At 36.0% G+C, this 15,193-nt stretch overlaps 2 protein-coding genes across 3 annotated transcripts in view; both read right to left on the bottom strand.

Annotated features, from left to right (window-relative positions):
• LOC142334800 (radial spoke head 10 homolog B-like) overlaps positions 1–15,193 on the bottom strand; it is a 170,851-nt gene that overhangs the window by 107,373 nt on the left and 48,285 nt on the right. The gene's annotated exons all lie outside the window — the stretch shown is intronic.
• On the bottom strand, positions 10,003–14,394 carry LOC142334799 (uncharacterized). The gene has a single exon (XM_075383109.1). It carries the CDS (start codon positions 14,214–14,216, stop codon positions 10,170–10,172), a length of 4,047 nt encoding a protein of 1,348 aa, XP_075239224.1. The 5' UTR covers positions 14,217–14,394; the 3' UTR covers positions 10,003–10,169.

Genomic DNA, 15,193 nt, shown 5'->3' with positions numbered 1-15,193 from the left:
GTTCGATACAGAGAAACGTTGCTTTCTACAAAATTGTTTAATCAGTAGAAAACAGCGAGAAGGATGAACAAAACTTCGAGGAAAAAAATCATTTTTTTTTGAAATTTTAGATCAAATACAATAACTTTTAGGCTCGCAACTGTATAAAATTACTCGCGACAAGGAAAACTTCATTAAACCTAATTTGATTCTTTACAAATCCCCCACTCCCCGCGAGCGATGTTTTTAACGTTCCCATTTACCTTCAAAATTTTTAACTTTAAAGTGTTTCCTTTTTCAAAATTTTTATAGCAATCAAAACTAGATTCTGAGGGCTACAAAATGGTTTTTCCTCTTGTCTCTATGAAGCGCCAACAAAAAGTGAAATTTTGACTGAAAAAAACCAGCCTCGCATAATTATTCCCTCATTTTGAAAAAATGTTGGAACAATAATCAATTTCTTTTGAAACAAACCAAATCCAAAAATTTTTCCAGACTTTGTTTAATCGTAGGAAAAGTTATTTATATTTAATGTTTCTGATGACGAGTTAGAAAACTTACAAATAGAGATAACGAAGAAAAAGATCCCCATAAGAAAAGAAAGTAAAACTTGATTATCGATTACAGTCGGCAATTTTTCAACACACCACAAGTGCAAATATATTTCCAACCACCAATGAAGGAGATTATTTAGCAACCGTTACACCGTGTAAGCACTATGATGTGATGTTTTCACCCTGATTAGGGAGAGGGGAAGTCATAGCTTGACTTTTTGAGCTGACTAAATTGTAGTAAGCAGAAATAATAATGTCGTTGAAAAACTATTAAACAAAGATTGCTTATTTTGGTGGCAGTCGAGAATAACAAAGCCTTAGCAATGTTTTGGATAAGTTATTAATTTTGCATTCTAAAATTGCAACCTAGAGGAATACAATTTTTTGAAAAATTTGCCTCAGGAATTTCTTTCGAAACATAGTCGCATGTTTTTCATGAAAAAAAAACTGAGGCCCAGTTTAGTTTATTTTGCCCCAGTTAAAAGGAAAGAGAACATTAAATAAAACTTTTCACATACTTCTGGTTTTTGATCACATGATTTATTGCAAGAAAATTTGTTGTTACAATTAAGTAAACCGATATCAGTAGTATTTCGATTTTTAGAGACTCGAGAGGGCTTACTTAACAAAACTTTGGTAAGGAAAGGTTAATTAAAACAACTGAATGATTATTCCTAGGCTTCTTTTAATATTTCAACGATTAATTAAAATTTCAACGATTAATGAAAATTTACGAAAATTGAACAAATTTCAGAAAACAGTATAGTTGTCATAGCGACAAAATTTTTTATTTTTAAAGAGCTTTCTGACCCCTAAAATAGTGTAGAGTTATGTCGGTGAACAGTATCATTCAAAAATCAATTGAACAAAATACTGAAATTCGATAACATTGTTCACCTCCAAAATAGCAGTAAGATCAAACTTAAAATAAATTTAATTTATTCACTTGCGATTTTAAAAGTTTCCCAAAAAGATTTCAAACAAATGTGAAATCTTGGTTTCACTGTACCCTTAAAAAAGGTTATCAAATCTACAATATACTTAGACGATTAGAATCGAAAGTGTTTCGATGTCCATCTGTGAAAAAAAGATCTTCTGATTGGTGGGTTCTAAACAATTCAGGGGCGCAATATCGTCTTCCTTTCTGTTTTCTGTTCTTTCTCACTATCTCTCAGGCATCATCCGTTCGAGAGAACTCGTATATCTGTATATCTTATGAATCCACGCTTTTTGCAAGAAGCAAGAAATTTTTTTAGTGTCTCCTATCATTGGGTTACAAGTCTTGAACCGAAATTCTCCTCTTATTGACGGAAAACTCTACTACAAAACTACAAGCAGAGATGTGCTCTGATGTTGATTTCGGAGACCAGAGGTTTAGGAACAGTCAATTTGTCAAGAAAAACATCAGAATCCAGACGCAAAAAATGGATTAAAAATCCAAAGCGAAAAAAATACGAAAATCTTAGCTAAGACTACATAAGAAAGAGAGAAATTTTATCGAAAGTACTGAAAACAGAACAAGGAGACTCGCTGATGTGCGTTCGCACAATGTTTCGACCCATTTCATCCACATTGTTGACATAATTGGCTATCAAATGAGCAAGAGATAGATAACCTTCAAAATCATACATATCGTTCAACAAACCACGAATGGAATAAAAAAATGCCACTTTGGAGGGCCAAGAAAACTTGTTGATAATAAGACTACTAGAAAAGACAAGCATATACATCAAAAAACAAACATTAATTACGACCAAAACTCGATGTCAAAATTTTAGCTCTCATCGGATAAAAACCAAAACAAAACAAATTATCCTATACTTAATTAGAAAAGATATGGCACCTGTCCTCAACGCGACCGGGTAACAGTTCGCGAAAAAGCCAAAAATTTCAAAATGATTAAAATCATTAAACTAACTGAAATCTCTAAAAAGTGAAATCCCCAGTTTACGTCATTAGAACACAGAAAGTCAAAACAAGAACAAAAACCGGCAAAATTTAAAAAATCAAACTTTGCGCGATAATGGCAATGATGCCGTAAAAACCATAAGTTTGTCAATGAAAACATCAAAAATGTTTAATTGCCCAATTTAAAAAGCCAATGGGATCTACCATTATTGATGTAAAACAGCAATCCTATAACAAATATGCAAAAATTACAAACAATTAATGAAATCTCGTAGTAAAGGTTGAAATTAAACCCATTCTAAAAAAAAAATTTTAGCTCAATGGAAACGGTTTGCGACCTGTCTTTACAGAGACTTAGCTTAAAATCGACTTAAAAAGATTTAAAAAATAGCGAAGCTCAAAAATCAAAATGCTTTTGAAAACAAATATTTTCAAAAGTCATAACAGACATAAAATTTCGACTAAAAAGTGGAACACATCAGGGAGCCAATTAGAACTGTTATCAATGAAACTAAGTCACAAGGCTTAAAATAAAAACACAGGTAGAAGCCAAAACTTCAAACAATTTTAAGACATCACAGAGTTTAAGGCACTATAACTATAAGGTGTTATCTTCAAGAGCTGTAAGTCATCACTTGTTTCTCATCTGAGCATCGACGATCTTCCTTACGTGGAGATGAAAACAAAGAAGCCCAAAAAAAACAGTATCGAATACTTATGAAAAACTCGAAGCCATCAGTCAAAACATAAAAGCAACAGAGAAACTAATGTTTGAATTAACAAAAGCAGCCGACAATCCTTATTAATGAGGTTGCGTTACATTATCACAAAAATCAGGGGAAAAAGGAGACAGTTGAAAACTCTTTTTTTAAAAGTTCATTTCAAAGGCATTAAAACAATTAACTATGAACTGAAATCGTTAAATAGGTTCAGTTATACAACTTGAGGAAGCAAGTTAGACCTATCTTCATCAGTTAAATGTCGTACTATCAAAAAAAGAAAACCCAAGGCAAAAATTTAAAAAATAATCCGCTAAAGTTTGCTAGAGAAATGTGTGATTCATAAAGTTATCAAGAAGAACAATTAACATATTCAGTTGCGCCTTTTCTAAACGCTGTGCTTTTATCAAAAACTGGATAAGTCAACAGTGCGATAATTCAAAAATTCGAGTTCAAAAATTCACCGACATTGTCTTAGAACAAATTTATTCAAAGTCATGAGACATTGGATAACAACTGAAAGCATTGTCTAAAACCACTTATAGCTCTTATAGAAGCCAATTGTATCGTTGATTGGGGAGACTAGTCATTAGACTATAAATGAAAGCAAAGCAAAAGATTTACATAAAATTTTACATTATTTGCTCAAAGCTGTAAAAATCATGAGCTTGACTCTGGACCCATACATTATGTTCGTTGAGCCTCAGTTTTTGTAAATATTATCTATCAAAAATTGAGCCCTGATGTGAAATTCTTGTCAGTAATTAACATAAAAAACTACAAATGAGGAAACAATTTGAAAAGTTTTTTAAGGTCTACGTCCATCAAATTTAACAATAGAGGGCTAATAAAGGATAATTGATCCCATTTTTCACGAAAAAAACATCTGAATTTTAAAATAGCATAAATGGATCGAAAAATTCAGCAACTCTCCTTTACCTTTAAAGATTACATCAAAAAGTCTAGTGTTAACAATTTTAATACATTTCAGCAAAATTGACGATAATTGGGAACAAAAGCATCATAATTCGGCTGAATGTTCACAAAGCTTAAAATCTTGATAGCTCGCTGTAAAAAACGAAATTAAAAAATTCTTTTAATTCCATATTCTACGCTTTATGGGTTTACTAATGATACCGGTCACAGCTCAAAAACTTGAACTCAAAAATTGACTCCCCCCACTTAAGTGGGTCGGAACAATTATCTACATTTGACCACTGCTTTCAACACAGTCTTTCCATTATTGCACCTTATGCTTTTCTACGAAAATCGGAAACTTTTGCAACAAAAATACTACCCTCAGATGGAGCCGCGAGAAAAGACAAATATTCTGAGGAGAAAGGTGTCACCAGAGTAGACCAGAAGAGCAGATTTTAAATATTACATTTTTTGTAATTTGCCATTAGATCATAGAATTTTTTCCATCTTGATTTAATGTTTTTTTCCACCACTGATTTCAAATGGAGATAAATTGAATTCTCTCAAAAACTTAAGTTGTATATTCCTCGCACCATTATACCTAGATTCTTTGGCGTTCATTAAGAAAAAAAGTGTCATGGAAATGATAATTCATTTCACTTTTTTTGTCAGACAGTCGCTTGATCAGTCTGAATGCGAATTACATTATGATTTTTCAAATAAATTATTAAAAATGAGCATTGTCTTGACTCAAACCTTTTTCTTATTAATGTCTCAGGTACAGCGAAAAAGCTCCAGCAAACCTTGTTTCTTCCTCTTGTAAATACAGGTGGTTGATTTATGTATCTAAGATTTTACTACTCTGCCTATAAAAGAATTCATCAGTCTCCCATCAAACTGGTTGTTCTGAGAACATCTGCGGACATTATTCAATTATGAAGTACCAATTCAACCAACAATGGAGGGGGGGGGGGGCTGGTGCATATTAAATATTCAACATTAATCAATTCATCTGATTTCCACTGGATTAAATAAATGTCTGATCAGTACAAAATAAACACTACAAACGTGTCAAACGAACAATAAAATGAACCTGAAGCATCGTACAAACAAATTTTGACACGTATAACTATCTGCTACAACAAAGTAAGAAAATAAATCCATCAAGATAGACGTTTCACTAATATCTTTGATCCTGCCATACGTTAGATGTCACAATTCATAAGTTCCGCAAAAATAATTAGAAAATTGAAGACCAAATTGATCTAAGGAGGTTTTTTCTTTTAACTAGTTAAACTTTAAAATCTGCTTCTCGTTCCTCTTGATTAAAAGTCACAAAGACCACAAATGTAAACCTCCAAATAATATTGAAGAGAAGAACTGACTTGAACGTCAGTAGAAATAACTACCTACCAGTTACCTGCAATTAATACAAACAAAGCCTGTCCCAATTCTTTTGAAAAACAATAGTTCTAAAAGTTACGATCTGTAATTATTAGATAATTGTTCTTCAACTTCACGAAAACTATAAAGAAAAATAGTACAAAATGAATCATAAAAAAATCAATTAAAAATGTGCTTTACACAGAGTTTTGTCTTCTATTAAAACCGCATTTAGTCTTCTATAGAGACCAAAAGCACTGGTTGTGCATTAAATACATATTTTCACATCATAGTTAGGCAAAAATCAAATATTTCTTGAGATACTTTCACTTTGATAATCTGTTCAACCGCTCAACCAGTGATTTTCTTTTTTTTTTCACCACTGTTTTCTTTGTTCAATCAGTGAAAAACCGATATCAGTTGCAAAACAGCAATATCTACTCAACTGACATTTATTAACCTCCTAAACTTAACACTTTTTTGAGCGCAGTCTTCCTTAAAGATCTGTTTACATATTCTTGAAACATTGGTAGTCGATCAGATTCCAACCACGGAACGTGAATTTTATCAGATAGCAGCTTGTCACTACAAAATGTTACTACGAGAGAGAGAGAGAGAGAAAACAATTTCCCAGAAGTTTTTGTTCACGTGCGTTATTTTTAGCACTTTTTTCACAATCTAATTTTACTGCTGCTGTTAAAAGGAACAAATAACGTTAATCGGCTCCTATTTGAAAGAGCGAGTATCAGGCAACGAGATTCTAATAAAGTTCACTGCTTGATTCTTTTAATTAAGTGCTTCAACTATTTAAAAACTTCTTCACAATTTCAGGTTGGTTCTGAAGTTTAAATACTCTTCCGTATTCTAAAGGGCACATTTTTACAGGGTCTGTTGTTTCCGTTTATACTAATCCTCGGTCGTATTATTGAATATTTTGCTACAATTTTTTCAAATATGTTTCCTACTTTTAACGAACTGTTCCGCCCCTTTATTTAAAAAAAATAATTTAGACTTCTTTTGTTCAGAAAAACAAACCACATTCTTTTTTTTTTCAATGAAAATACCAAATTTAATAAATAACAAAGACCGAAGTTAGTCCGAAACAGCCGTCATTAGTCCTCAATCGAAATGCGAGGTCTCATTATATCTCCTCCGTTTCAACGTTGTTGTATATAGCGAATGGTTCTAAGGCCTGGCCTTTGTTAAGAAACAAATGCTTGCTAGTCTTGGAGTAAATATGATATTAGTCAATCTGGTCAAAAATAGTTACATAAAAGCATTTGAATCCTTCCTAGATAATTTTCCCTGATTTAAAAAAAGTTATTGTGATTCAAAGAAAGATGACACTATATCAGAAGCCTCATTCAATTTGCCATTTTCCCATTAATTCATATTGCCAGATTTGCGCTGTCGCAGTTTATTCTAAATGCATTTGGCGTTTACTGTGTGTAAATTATTTTCTAATGAAAATTTATTTTTTTAATGAAAGGCTCAAATGCTTTTTTGAAAAAAGAAAACACCTTTTGTAGTCAAATCAGCGAGGCATTCAGATCTGCGGTGTATTCAATTCTTCGTTGAATTCATTTGATTATAAAGACAACGACCGAAGTCATGAAGTATACCAGAGCAGTTGAAATTTTCAGCTATATTTGCTATTGTTTTTGACCAAAACGTACTGTGTGGTAAGCGGAGAAGGTCAAAGACGTTTAAAATTCAATAGCGAGACACTCTAAATTTAAAAAATTTTGAGCCATATTTCCTCACAACTGTTTGAGAATTTTTCGTGTTTCGATAAATTTAATTAAATTTCTTTCATTGCTCTCATTTCAGGTCGAGTAACAAACTTTCGGAAGCTTATTTTGAGCCGTTTTCTTTCTAACCAGTGTTGATAGAAATATTTTAATTAAATCTTTTATTTTTCATCTTTATTTATGTTTGTTTTTGTTTGTTTTATGTTTTGTCATTATTTAAAAGAAAAACTATTGTCATCAAATTACCGTGCAAAGAGAAGTTTTTCAAATATTTGAAATCTAGTTTACGGCTTGTCAGGCTGTTTTTCGCTGTATCAAAAATCTTGTCGGCTCTTCTTACCTTCGAAAAATTTTTAGCAGTTGAATCGTTTGAACACGCTAGTTTTATTCCTTCATTATATGAAAAAGCTATTGGAGAGATCTTGTTAAGCAAACAGTAGACAAAACATTTTCTGGTTGCAAACTATCGCCGCATAAAAGAAATAATTCAGACAAAAATTCTACAGCAATTCGGTTTCGTGTAGAGTAACGCTGCATTTGTAGAACACAACCTTGCGGGTTGAAATAGGTTTTTCTGACAAAATTTCACTGAATACAGAGCCAAGTGAAGAGGTTGCTTATGCTGTTCCCTTTTTCATGTTTTTTATGGGTTGATATACGAACACACAAAATTTTTAAAACGAGATACGAAATTCTTCAAAAAACTAAACCAAATAGGCTATTGCTTTTGAACAGAACAAATTTCCTCAGCAAAGCACACGGTATCAAATAGAGTTGATTCTGAGAGTGAACTGAATGATCTTAAACATGTTACAATTCTCAAGGTCAAGAAGTTATTTAAAGAAAGAGAAAAACTCCTCAACTAAAATCACAACCCTTATATAATGGACACAAAAAATAAGAGATTCATCTCGGAAACACAGCAACTTCTTACGTTAACCTTTTTCAACAAAATTAGGCCAAACAAAAAAATTCTTTGTAATTGGAAGCTGCTCAGGCACTTCTGGCTCCTCTAGAAACTCGAATATTTCTTTGCTCCCCTCTACGTTTTCAAACCTGAGTATAAAAACAATTGCCATTTTTGGAAATCTGGCTAAAACAACAAAAATTGTTGCTAAGGCAAAAGCTTCAGCAATATCAATTTAGATATGGTGAAATTATGCAATGTACGCTTTCAAATGCTAATATGGGAACATTCTGGTCGACGTACAGAATGATGCGAGCCTCCTTATTTAATTGAAATTAGCTTTCATGGCTTTCTTCAAATTCAAGAAGGCGAAAACGATGAGAATTAGTTATGAAACGCGAGCTGTTATTTTCAGCTGTAATAAAAAACCAGCAAATGCTCAAGCAAAATGTGCACCAATATCTGTCCCGATTGTTTTTTTAAGCGAGAGGCGTTTTGTTTGCCCAAAAAAACAACGTCAGGACTCGAGAGTATTAAATTACTAAATAGTAATAGGCTATGCCCTCCATTTATACAATTTTTTTACAGAGTTTTTAAAGGTTTTTTTTTACTACTGATATTCGAAATTTCAAGTGCAATTTACGATTCTTAAAAAGCCAAAATGTCCTGCTCTACATGTTACTGGTTGCAGATAGAATCACAGCTGTCTTGTCAATATTATATTATGTAGATTTATGCGGTATATATTTGAAAATAAATTTTTTGTATCTCGCACAAAATTTCACAAATATTTCGAATCAAATTGAAAAAGCATAAATTATATATCATTTGCGGTATAAAGTTGTTCTAAGCTGTTTAGATTACGAAGAAATATATTTAACTAAATGGATAGGGTAGGAACATTTAAGGGTATCAGAAAATCATTACCAAACACACATTACAAGCCTTCGATTATCTCCTTCAAAATATTTTCTCTCTTGGCTATCAAAGAACAAAACATTTTCTTATTCGTTGTAGCTTTTTATTCTGGCAGTTATTTGCATGAAAGGCATAACAAATCAAATTTTTTTCTTTGCACATCTGGCTTATAGAGAGCAGATAAAGTTTGAATTAAGTTTGCATTGTTTTTTCATTTGAGAGGTCTTAGCAGACCAAAACATAAAAACAACCCAATAAAGAAGTTGCTCTTGAACGACAGGCGGGGGTCGAAATCGACCAAAAATTGCCTTTCTCAACCATGAATTTAGACCTGAACCCTTCCTCAGGAGCTTCGCTGAATCATACTTAGCGCCTACTAATACTCTAATAGAAATGCTCAGCAACTTAGCACGCTCGAGCTTTACCAGTTTTTACCGTTGCTTTTGACAAAAATTCAAATCAGTCGAACAATCTGGATCGTACAAGTCAAACGACACCTTGCATGAAAAAGAAAGACACAAAAATAATAGCTTCATACTTCGTTCGAGAGCAATTCAAAATTTGGATCAATGTTGCATTTTTGCAAACTGACTTCCAATAATGTGGCTGATTTCACCGAGTTTGTCGCTGAACAGCAAACTCAGTTGGAAGTTAAACTGTCAAATCTTTAAGTTTAGATAGTAGTCAGATTTTTGTTTTCCTTTCGGATTTGAGTTCTACGCGCCATGGACTTTTGATGTAGAAAAAGTCAAGTTTTCGATGAAGAGAAAAGATAAAGTCCCTTCCATTTCATAAAAAAAAACGGTCGAAACAGTATGCAATAGTGACAGTGGTTTTATATGCGCTCAAACTTGCGCATCAACAAATTTGCGTTGATCAACTCGAAGTTCATAATTAAACGTCTTTTTCGAGTTCAACTGACGCAGTTGATTTAACAAAAATATGTTCGACGCCTGGCAAAACCAACAGAATAAATATTGAATTGAGACCAAAGGAAATTACCCTTCAAAGTTATATTACATTTTAATCACAAAAATCACAGCCGACACATTATATAGATCGATATTTAGCTACATACAGGTTAAAATCGACCAGATCTATTCCAAGCACCAAGTAAATAAATACAATTTGACTACTTCTTTCCCGTCGAGGACATGGTGCCAGGCCCTGGAAACATAGGAGGCCCCAAAGGAGCTGGGCTTTTAAATTTGGACGGGTTGAAAAACGTAGGTACAATGGGCACAAAGTTCTCTTCATTATTCGGCTCAGCTACCGGAGGAGCAACTAGGTTGTTCTGGTTTTCAACACTTTGAGGACCGGGACCGCCTTCATTAATATTGGGAATCGCAGGCGGGTTCAGACTCATTGGGTTGGAAATGGGTACATGAGGAGCCGAGGGTTTTCTCATAGGTTGAGCGTTGTTGCTATTTACAAAGTTACCAGGTTGTTGCATAATAGGAGGAGTGGCTCCAGTTGAGAATGTTGCAGTTGATGAAGGTTCGTACATATGCTGAGGAGTAGGCAACGAAGGCGGAGGAAGAACCTTGGCTACTTCTGACACTTTGAATGCGTTGGGATATTGTTGATAGTGGCTCATTTTGTGTCCACCAGGTCCGGAGCGGGAAAAGGGATTGGGTGCACCCGTCGGGGCAGGTGGCATGGCATTTTGAGCGAAAGAAAAAGAAAAGGGAGGAGGAGCAGTTTCTTGTTTATTCACATCGTTAGTGGAGTGGGGCAAAAGAGCGCTTTGCGATGCTGCAACCTGATTGGCGAGAGAATGTTGCGGAACAGGTGTTGTTCCATAACCTGCCTCATCGGTATCTGACTCTTGAAGTGGATCTACAGTCTTGACACCAGAAGAGAATGCGCTACTAGTTCTGGTGGTGTTTTGAGTTCCGGTCTCTTCGTCGTCTTCAACTTCCTCAGATGTCCCCTCTTCTTCATCCGATTCATCATCTTCATCAAATAACGATTGATTATTAGATCGGGACGCATCACTCCGAGCTCTAGAGGAGTAGGTTGCGGTAGTTGCTTCTTCGCCGTTAGTTGCCTGGTCATCGAAGCTAGTTTTCCGACTGTTACTGTGATAACTAACAGTTTCTGGGTTGTAGAAGTTATCTGGCGCTCGATTATAATCATATCCAGTGACATAATCAAACTGACTTGCATAGGAACCGCTAAAAGTGGCTCCAGGGTTATATAAATTTACATTTTCTGGGATCGCTTTTGAGGTATTGTACTGATTTTCTGAGATTGAAGTCGGAATGTGAACTGGCGGGTTCTCCGTCTGATCACTTACACTACTCTTAGAGCTGGCACTTTTCACTGATCTACTGGAGTTCAGTTCAGGTACTGAATGCTTCTTCATACTGGTTTGATCTGTTGGGATCACCCGAAGAGGAGGAACTACAGGGTCGTTAACAGAAGCTGTTGATACCGTATTCGAATCGCCAGGATTTCCTGTCTCATTTATGCTGACACCATGTGCCACCGGTAGTGAATTGCCCGGAAAAGATGGCTGAACTGCGTTTTGGCTACTTTGCTGGGAGTAAAATCCACCGTAATCTTCAGGAACTGGCGGCCCAGGAAACTTAGTTTCAACTTTAGAAGCGGAGACCTTGCGTTGAGTTTCTTGTACTTGCCCATCGCTAATACTCAGCGAATTTGTTGTTTTTTGAGCGTATTCAAGTACAGCATCAACGTCCGTGCTAACAACCAGTGCTTGTTTTTTCGCATCCTCTGAAGTTAACAAAGAATAACCAGCTTTCTTCGACTGAAGGCCATCAGTTTTTGTCACATTTGTGCTGCTGTCATTGTCAGTTTTTTTCACACCAACACTCACCCCAGTGCAAGAAAGATGCAAAGCTAATAAATTGTGCAACCAGGGTTCTTCAGTCTTGCTCAATTTGAGAGACAGAATGAACGACATCTCAGTCAACTGCACAATGAAAGCGATGGAAAAGCTCTCCGGGTTTACTTGCACATTGATTGCTATGTTCTCGCAGTACTTGAAGGCCACCTCAAACTGAGAAGTATCAAAATATCTCCGTGCCAAAGACAATTTGCAAAGCTGGAGAAAAGGAATGGAAAAACTTGGAAAACTCAGTTTGATGCAATGTTCATAGATCAAAGTCAGAGCAACAGCTAGGGGACTTTTCAAAAGCATTAATGAATTGAAGGAATCTTTTGGACTTGAGGGGCCAATCAGAACCAATTTTGTCACAGACGTTGTCGAAGGCCAGTCAAAGTTAATTTTAGCCAAGAGATAACAAAGCTGCGACGCAAAAGGCCGTTTAGCCGTCATAAGAGCATCACCAAGTGAAACGCAGTAGTCCAGAACCTGCAATTCATCCACACAATTGGCCAATATAATAGCCAAATGTTGTTTCCAGTTTGACGTCAAAGCTTCACAGGCGACGAAGCTAAGAAGTTTACTGTTCTTCACATTTATATAAGTCTTTAAAGGATCGTTAAAGCTAACATTGGCCTGATCGAATTGGGTGCAAACTTTGTTAAATAGACTCGGACACATCATTTGACTGAACCTCAGCGCAACTCCCCAAAGCTGTTCCTGTATCGCTAGCTCCACAAATTTCTTGGATTCTCCTCTGAGCAGCATTTTGGTTAATTTATTCATCACTTCAATTCTGTTCTCGTCCCTCGGTGACGTCAAAATGGTCTCATTAAGTTCAGAGAGTGACACTGACCGAGGACTGTGGTCTTGACTGTCGGATTCGAAGTCTTCCAAATCATCTGTTAAGAGATCGCATACCGATGAAGTATCTACCGATCCGTCACTGTCAATTAAGAGCATCAAATATTTCAACAAAACTACAAAGTCACAAACATCACCCAGCTTTTCAAAATCAGAACAAGATTGAAATGATTTTGACTTCTTTCGAAAAAGTTTCAGTTGATTTAATATAAATCTTTTGATCTCTGTCTTAGGCAGCTTCCATGTACTTCCGTATAAGGGACCAGGAAACGATTCGAACGTATCAGCAGCAAACGTTGAACATGACGTCACAGCACCGTGAACGTACAGATGGTTCTTTGCTCCTCCTGCAACATCCGTGAACAAAAGCACTCCATTTGGTGAAAACTTGGCAACAGAATGCAGAGCTGGAAAGCGTTCGGGTGTTTTGCGACCTTCTTCCGAAACAGACGTGATCTTGTCTGGAGACATTTCCATTCCAGCTCTGGAAAGCACCTCGTTATCGTTTGAGGGCAGCACGCTAGAGGGCGCTGGGGAGTAAACGGAATCTCGAGTTGCCGATGTTTGTCGATCTTCATCGAGGTCACTGCGTCTGTTAGATTTCTTCATATATGGATAATACATATTCCGCATAGCTCGAGCGTACATTTTGTACCATTGATCGTACATTTGCATCGTGTTCATATCATATCCAGAGTAGTATGGATTTGGAGACATGAAAGGGCTGAATCCCATGGCTTGTGCAGGGTACTGCATCTGAGGAGAGCCCATGCTGTACGCACCATAAGGAGTTGAGAACTGATTGGGAATAGGAGCATTCGTTAAAGGCGTGTGCCCTCTTGATGAACTGTGATTCGCTTCAGCAGCATCACTTGCAGTCTGATTTGGGATGGGAGCCCCATTCTGAGGATAGTTGACGGTATTTACATTGGCAGATGAACTTTCCGAGTTGGTTCTGTCCTTCTCCCGACTTGGAGGTTTGTTCAATGTGGATGAAGTGACTGGCTCAAAAATGTGTCCAGTTGAGTTGTTCATTTTTGAGTTCTGATATACAGCAGGGTACTGGTAAAAATGTTGTACTGATGGCTGTTGAGGCAAGTGATACCCCTGACTAAGGTTCTGATTATTCCAGTATGGTGACATCAATTGCTGCATTGGAGGCTGGAAATAGTTAAAAGCAGGTCCAATTCCATGATGAGGTTGGCTTCCATATCCAGGCATCTGGCCTTGGCCAAGAGTGTACGGTGGATACTGCAGAGGATTCGGTTGCGTGTAACCAGGGAAGGACGTTTGCGACACAGGAGTGCTATCTCTCGATGAAGGTCTCACGTTGCCTCCATTTACGTCTTGTTGTATGCTTCCATTGCCGTAAACAGGTACAAAAGCGCTCTGTCGGGAGGGGTTTTTCGGTTTATCCGGAAGCAAAGAACTTCCCACGTGTGAGGACCTCAACTTCTCAGACATCGAAGTCCCTCAAATCATCTGAAAAAGTTAAATTTACATTTTGACACAGGTCGAACTATTGTGAAGTCCAGTTAAATAAATGCAAGCAAAATAAAGAAAATAAAATCAATTCTAAATATACAGAGAAAAATATATAGCAACGATTCTGTTTTCAGACTATCGCAATCTTATCAAAATATATTTTAAAAACACCTTCCATGAAATCTTGAAAGATATTATCTCTAAAATGAAAACATGTCCAAATTCAGCGCTGTATAAACTCTCCTGGTTTCATCATGGAAGATGTTAACAGCCTTGATATATATTTAAAGGCTTACAAAGATTCAGAATTCTATTCTACAGCAACTGAAAGAGGTGCTGATTACAATAAACTATTTATTGGTGGCGGCGTTGGATTCGATCTTCTCGAAGATACCCTTGGCATTCCTGATATTCATGAGAACTGCCGCAGATGTGATGTTAGTGTCCGTCATCACAACCATTATGTATGTGTTGCTCGTGAACTGCTCAATGAAAGCGGCAAACGTCGAATTCCTCACTTCGATGCTACTGAAGTTGTCTGCTAGTTTAGTGCAACTTAATTTGAAGTGTTTAATGATGTTGCTGATCTTTTCAAAGCGGTGCTCGTCCTTCTGGCCTCCTCTCTCCCACTTTGAGATTACTAGAAATGACAGGTGACTTAATACAGATTACTCGTACTAATATGCGAAAGGAAAATCAAAAACTCTTTCTTTCCGATATCAATAACACTACCAGTTAAAATCACATACACAGAGAATTCAATTTCAAGAAACCATATGAGGACGGTTTTCGAAAAGATTAACACAAGGCAAAATCAAATATAGACAAAAAAGAAAAGCATACGAAGTATACATGGATAAATAAGAAATCAGAACAAAATTCAAATATCACAAAAGTTGCAGGGACCTGAAGGATTGAATTTAATAGATAAAAGTGAACTATTGCCATTAGGCATC

The sequence above is a fragment of the Convolutriloba macropyga genome, chromosome 2 (assembly GCF_964194025.1).
Source record: "Convolutriloba macropyga chromosome 2, txConMacr16.3, whole genome shotgun sequence".
NCBI lineage: Eukaryota > Metazoa > Xenacoelomorpha > Acoela > Convolutidae > Convolutriloba > Convolutriloba macropyga.
The sequence above is the reverse complement of the archived record's forward strand: the minus strand, read 5'-3'. Positions and strand labels throughout refer to the sequence as shown.

Bases quoted from the DNA above. Each gene is read 5' to 3' on its own strand.
- LOC142334799 (XM_075383109.1), bottom strand. From the start codon at position 14,216: ATGTCTGAGAAGTTGAGGTCCTCACACGTGGGAAGTTCTTTGCTTCCG.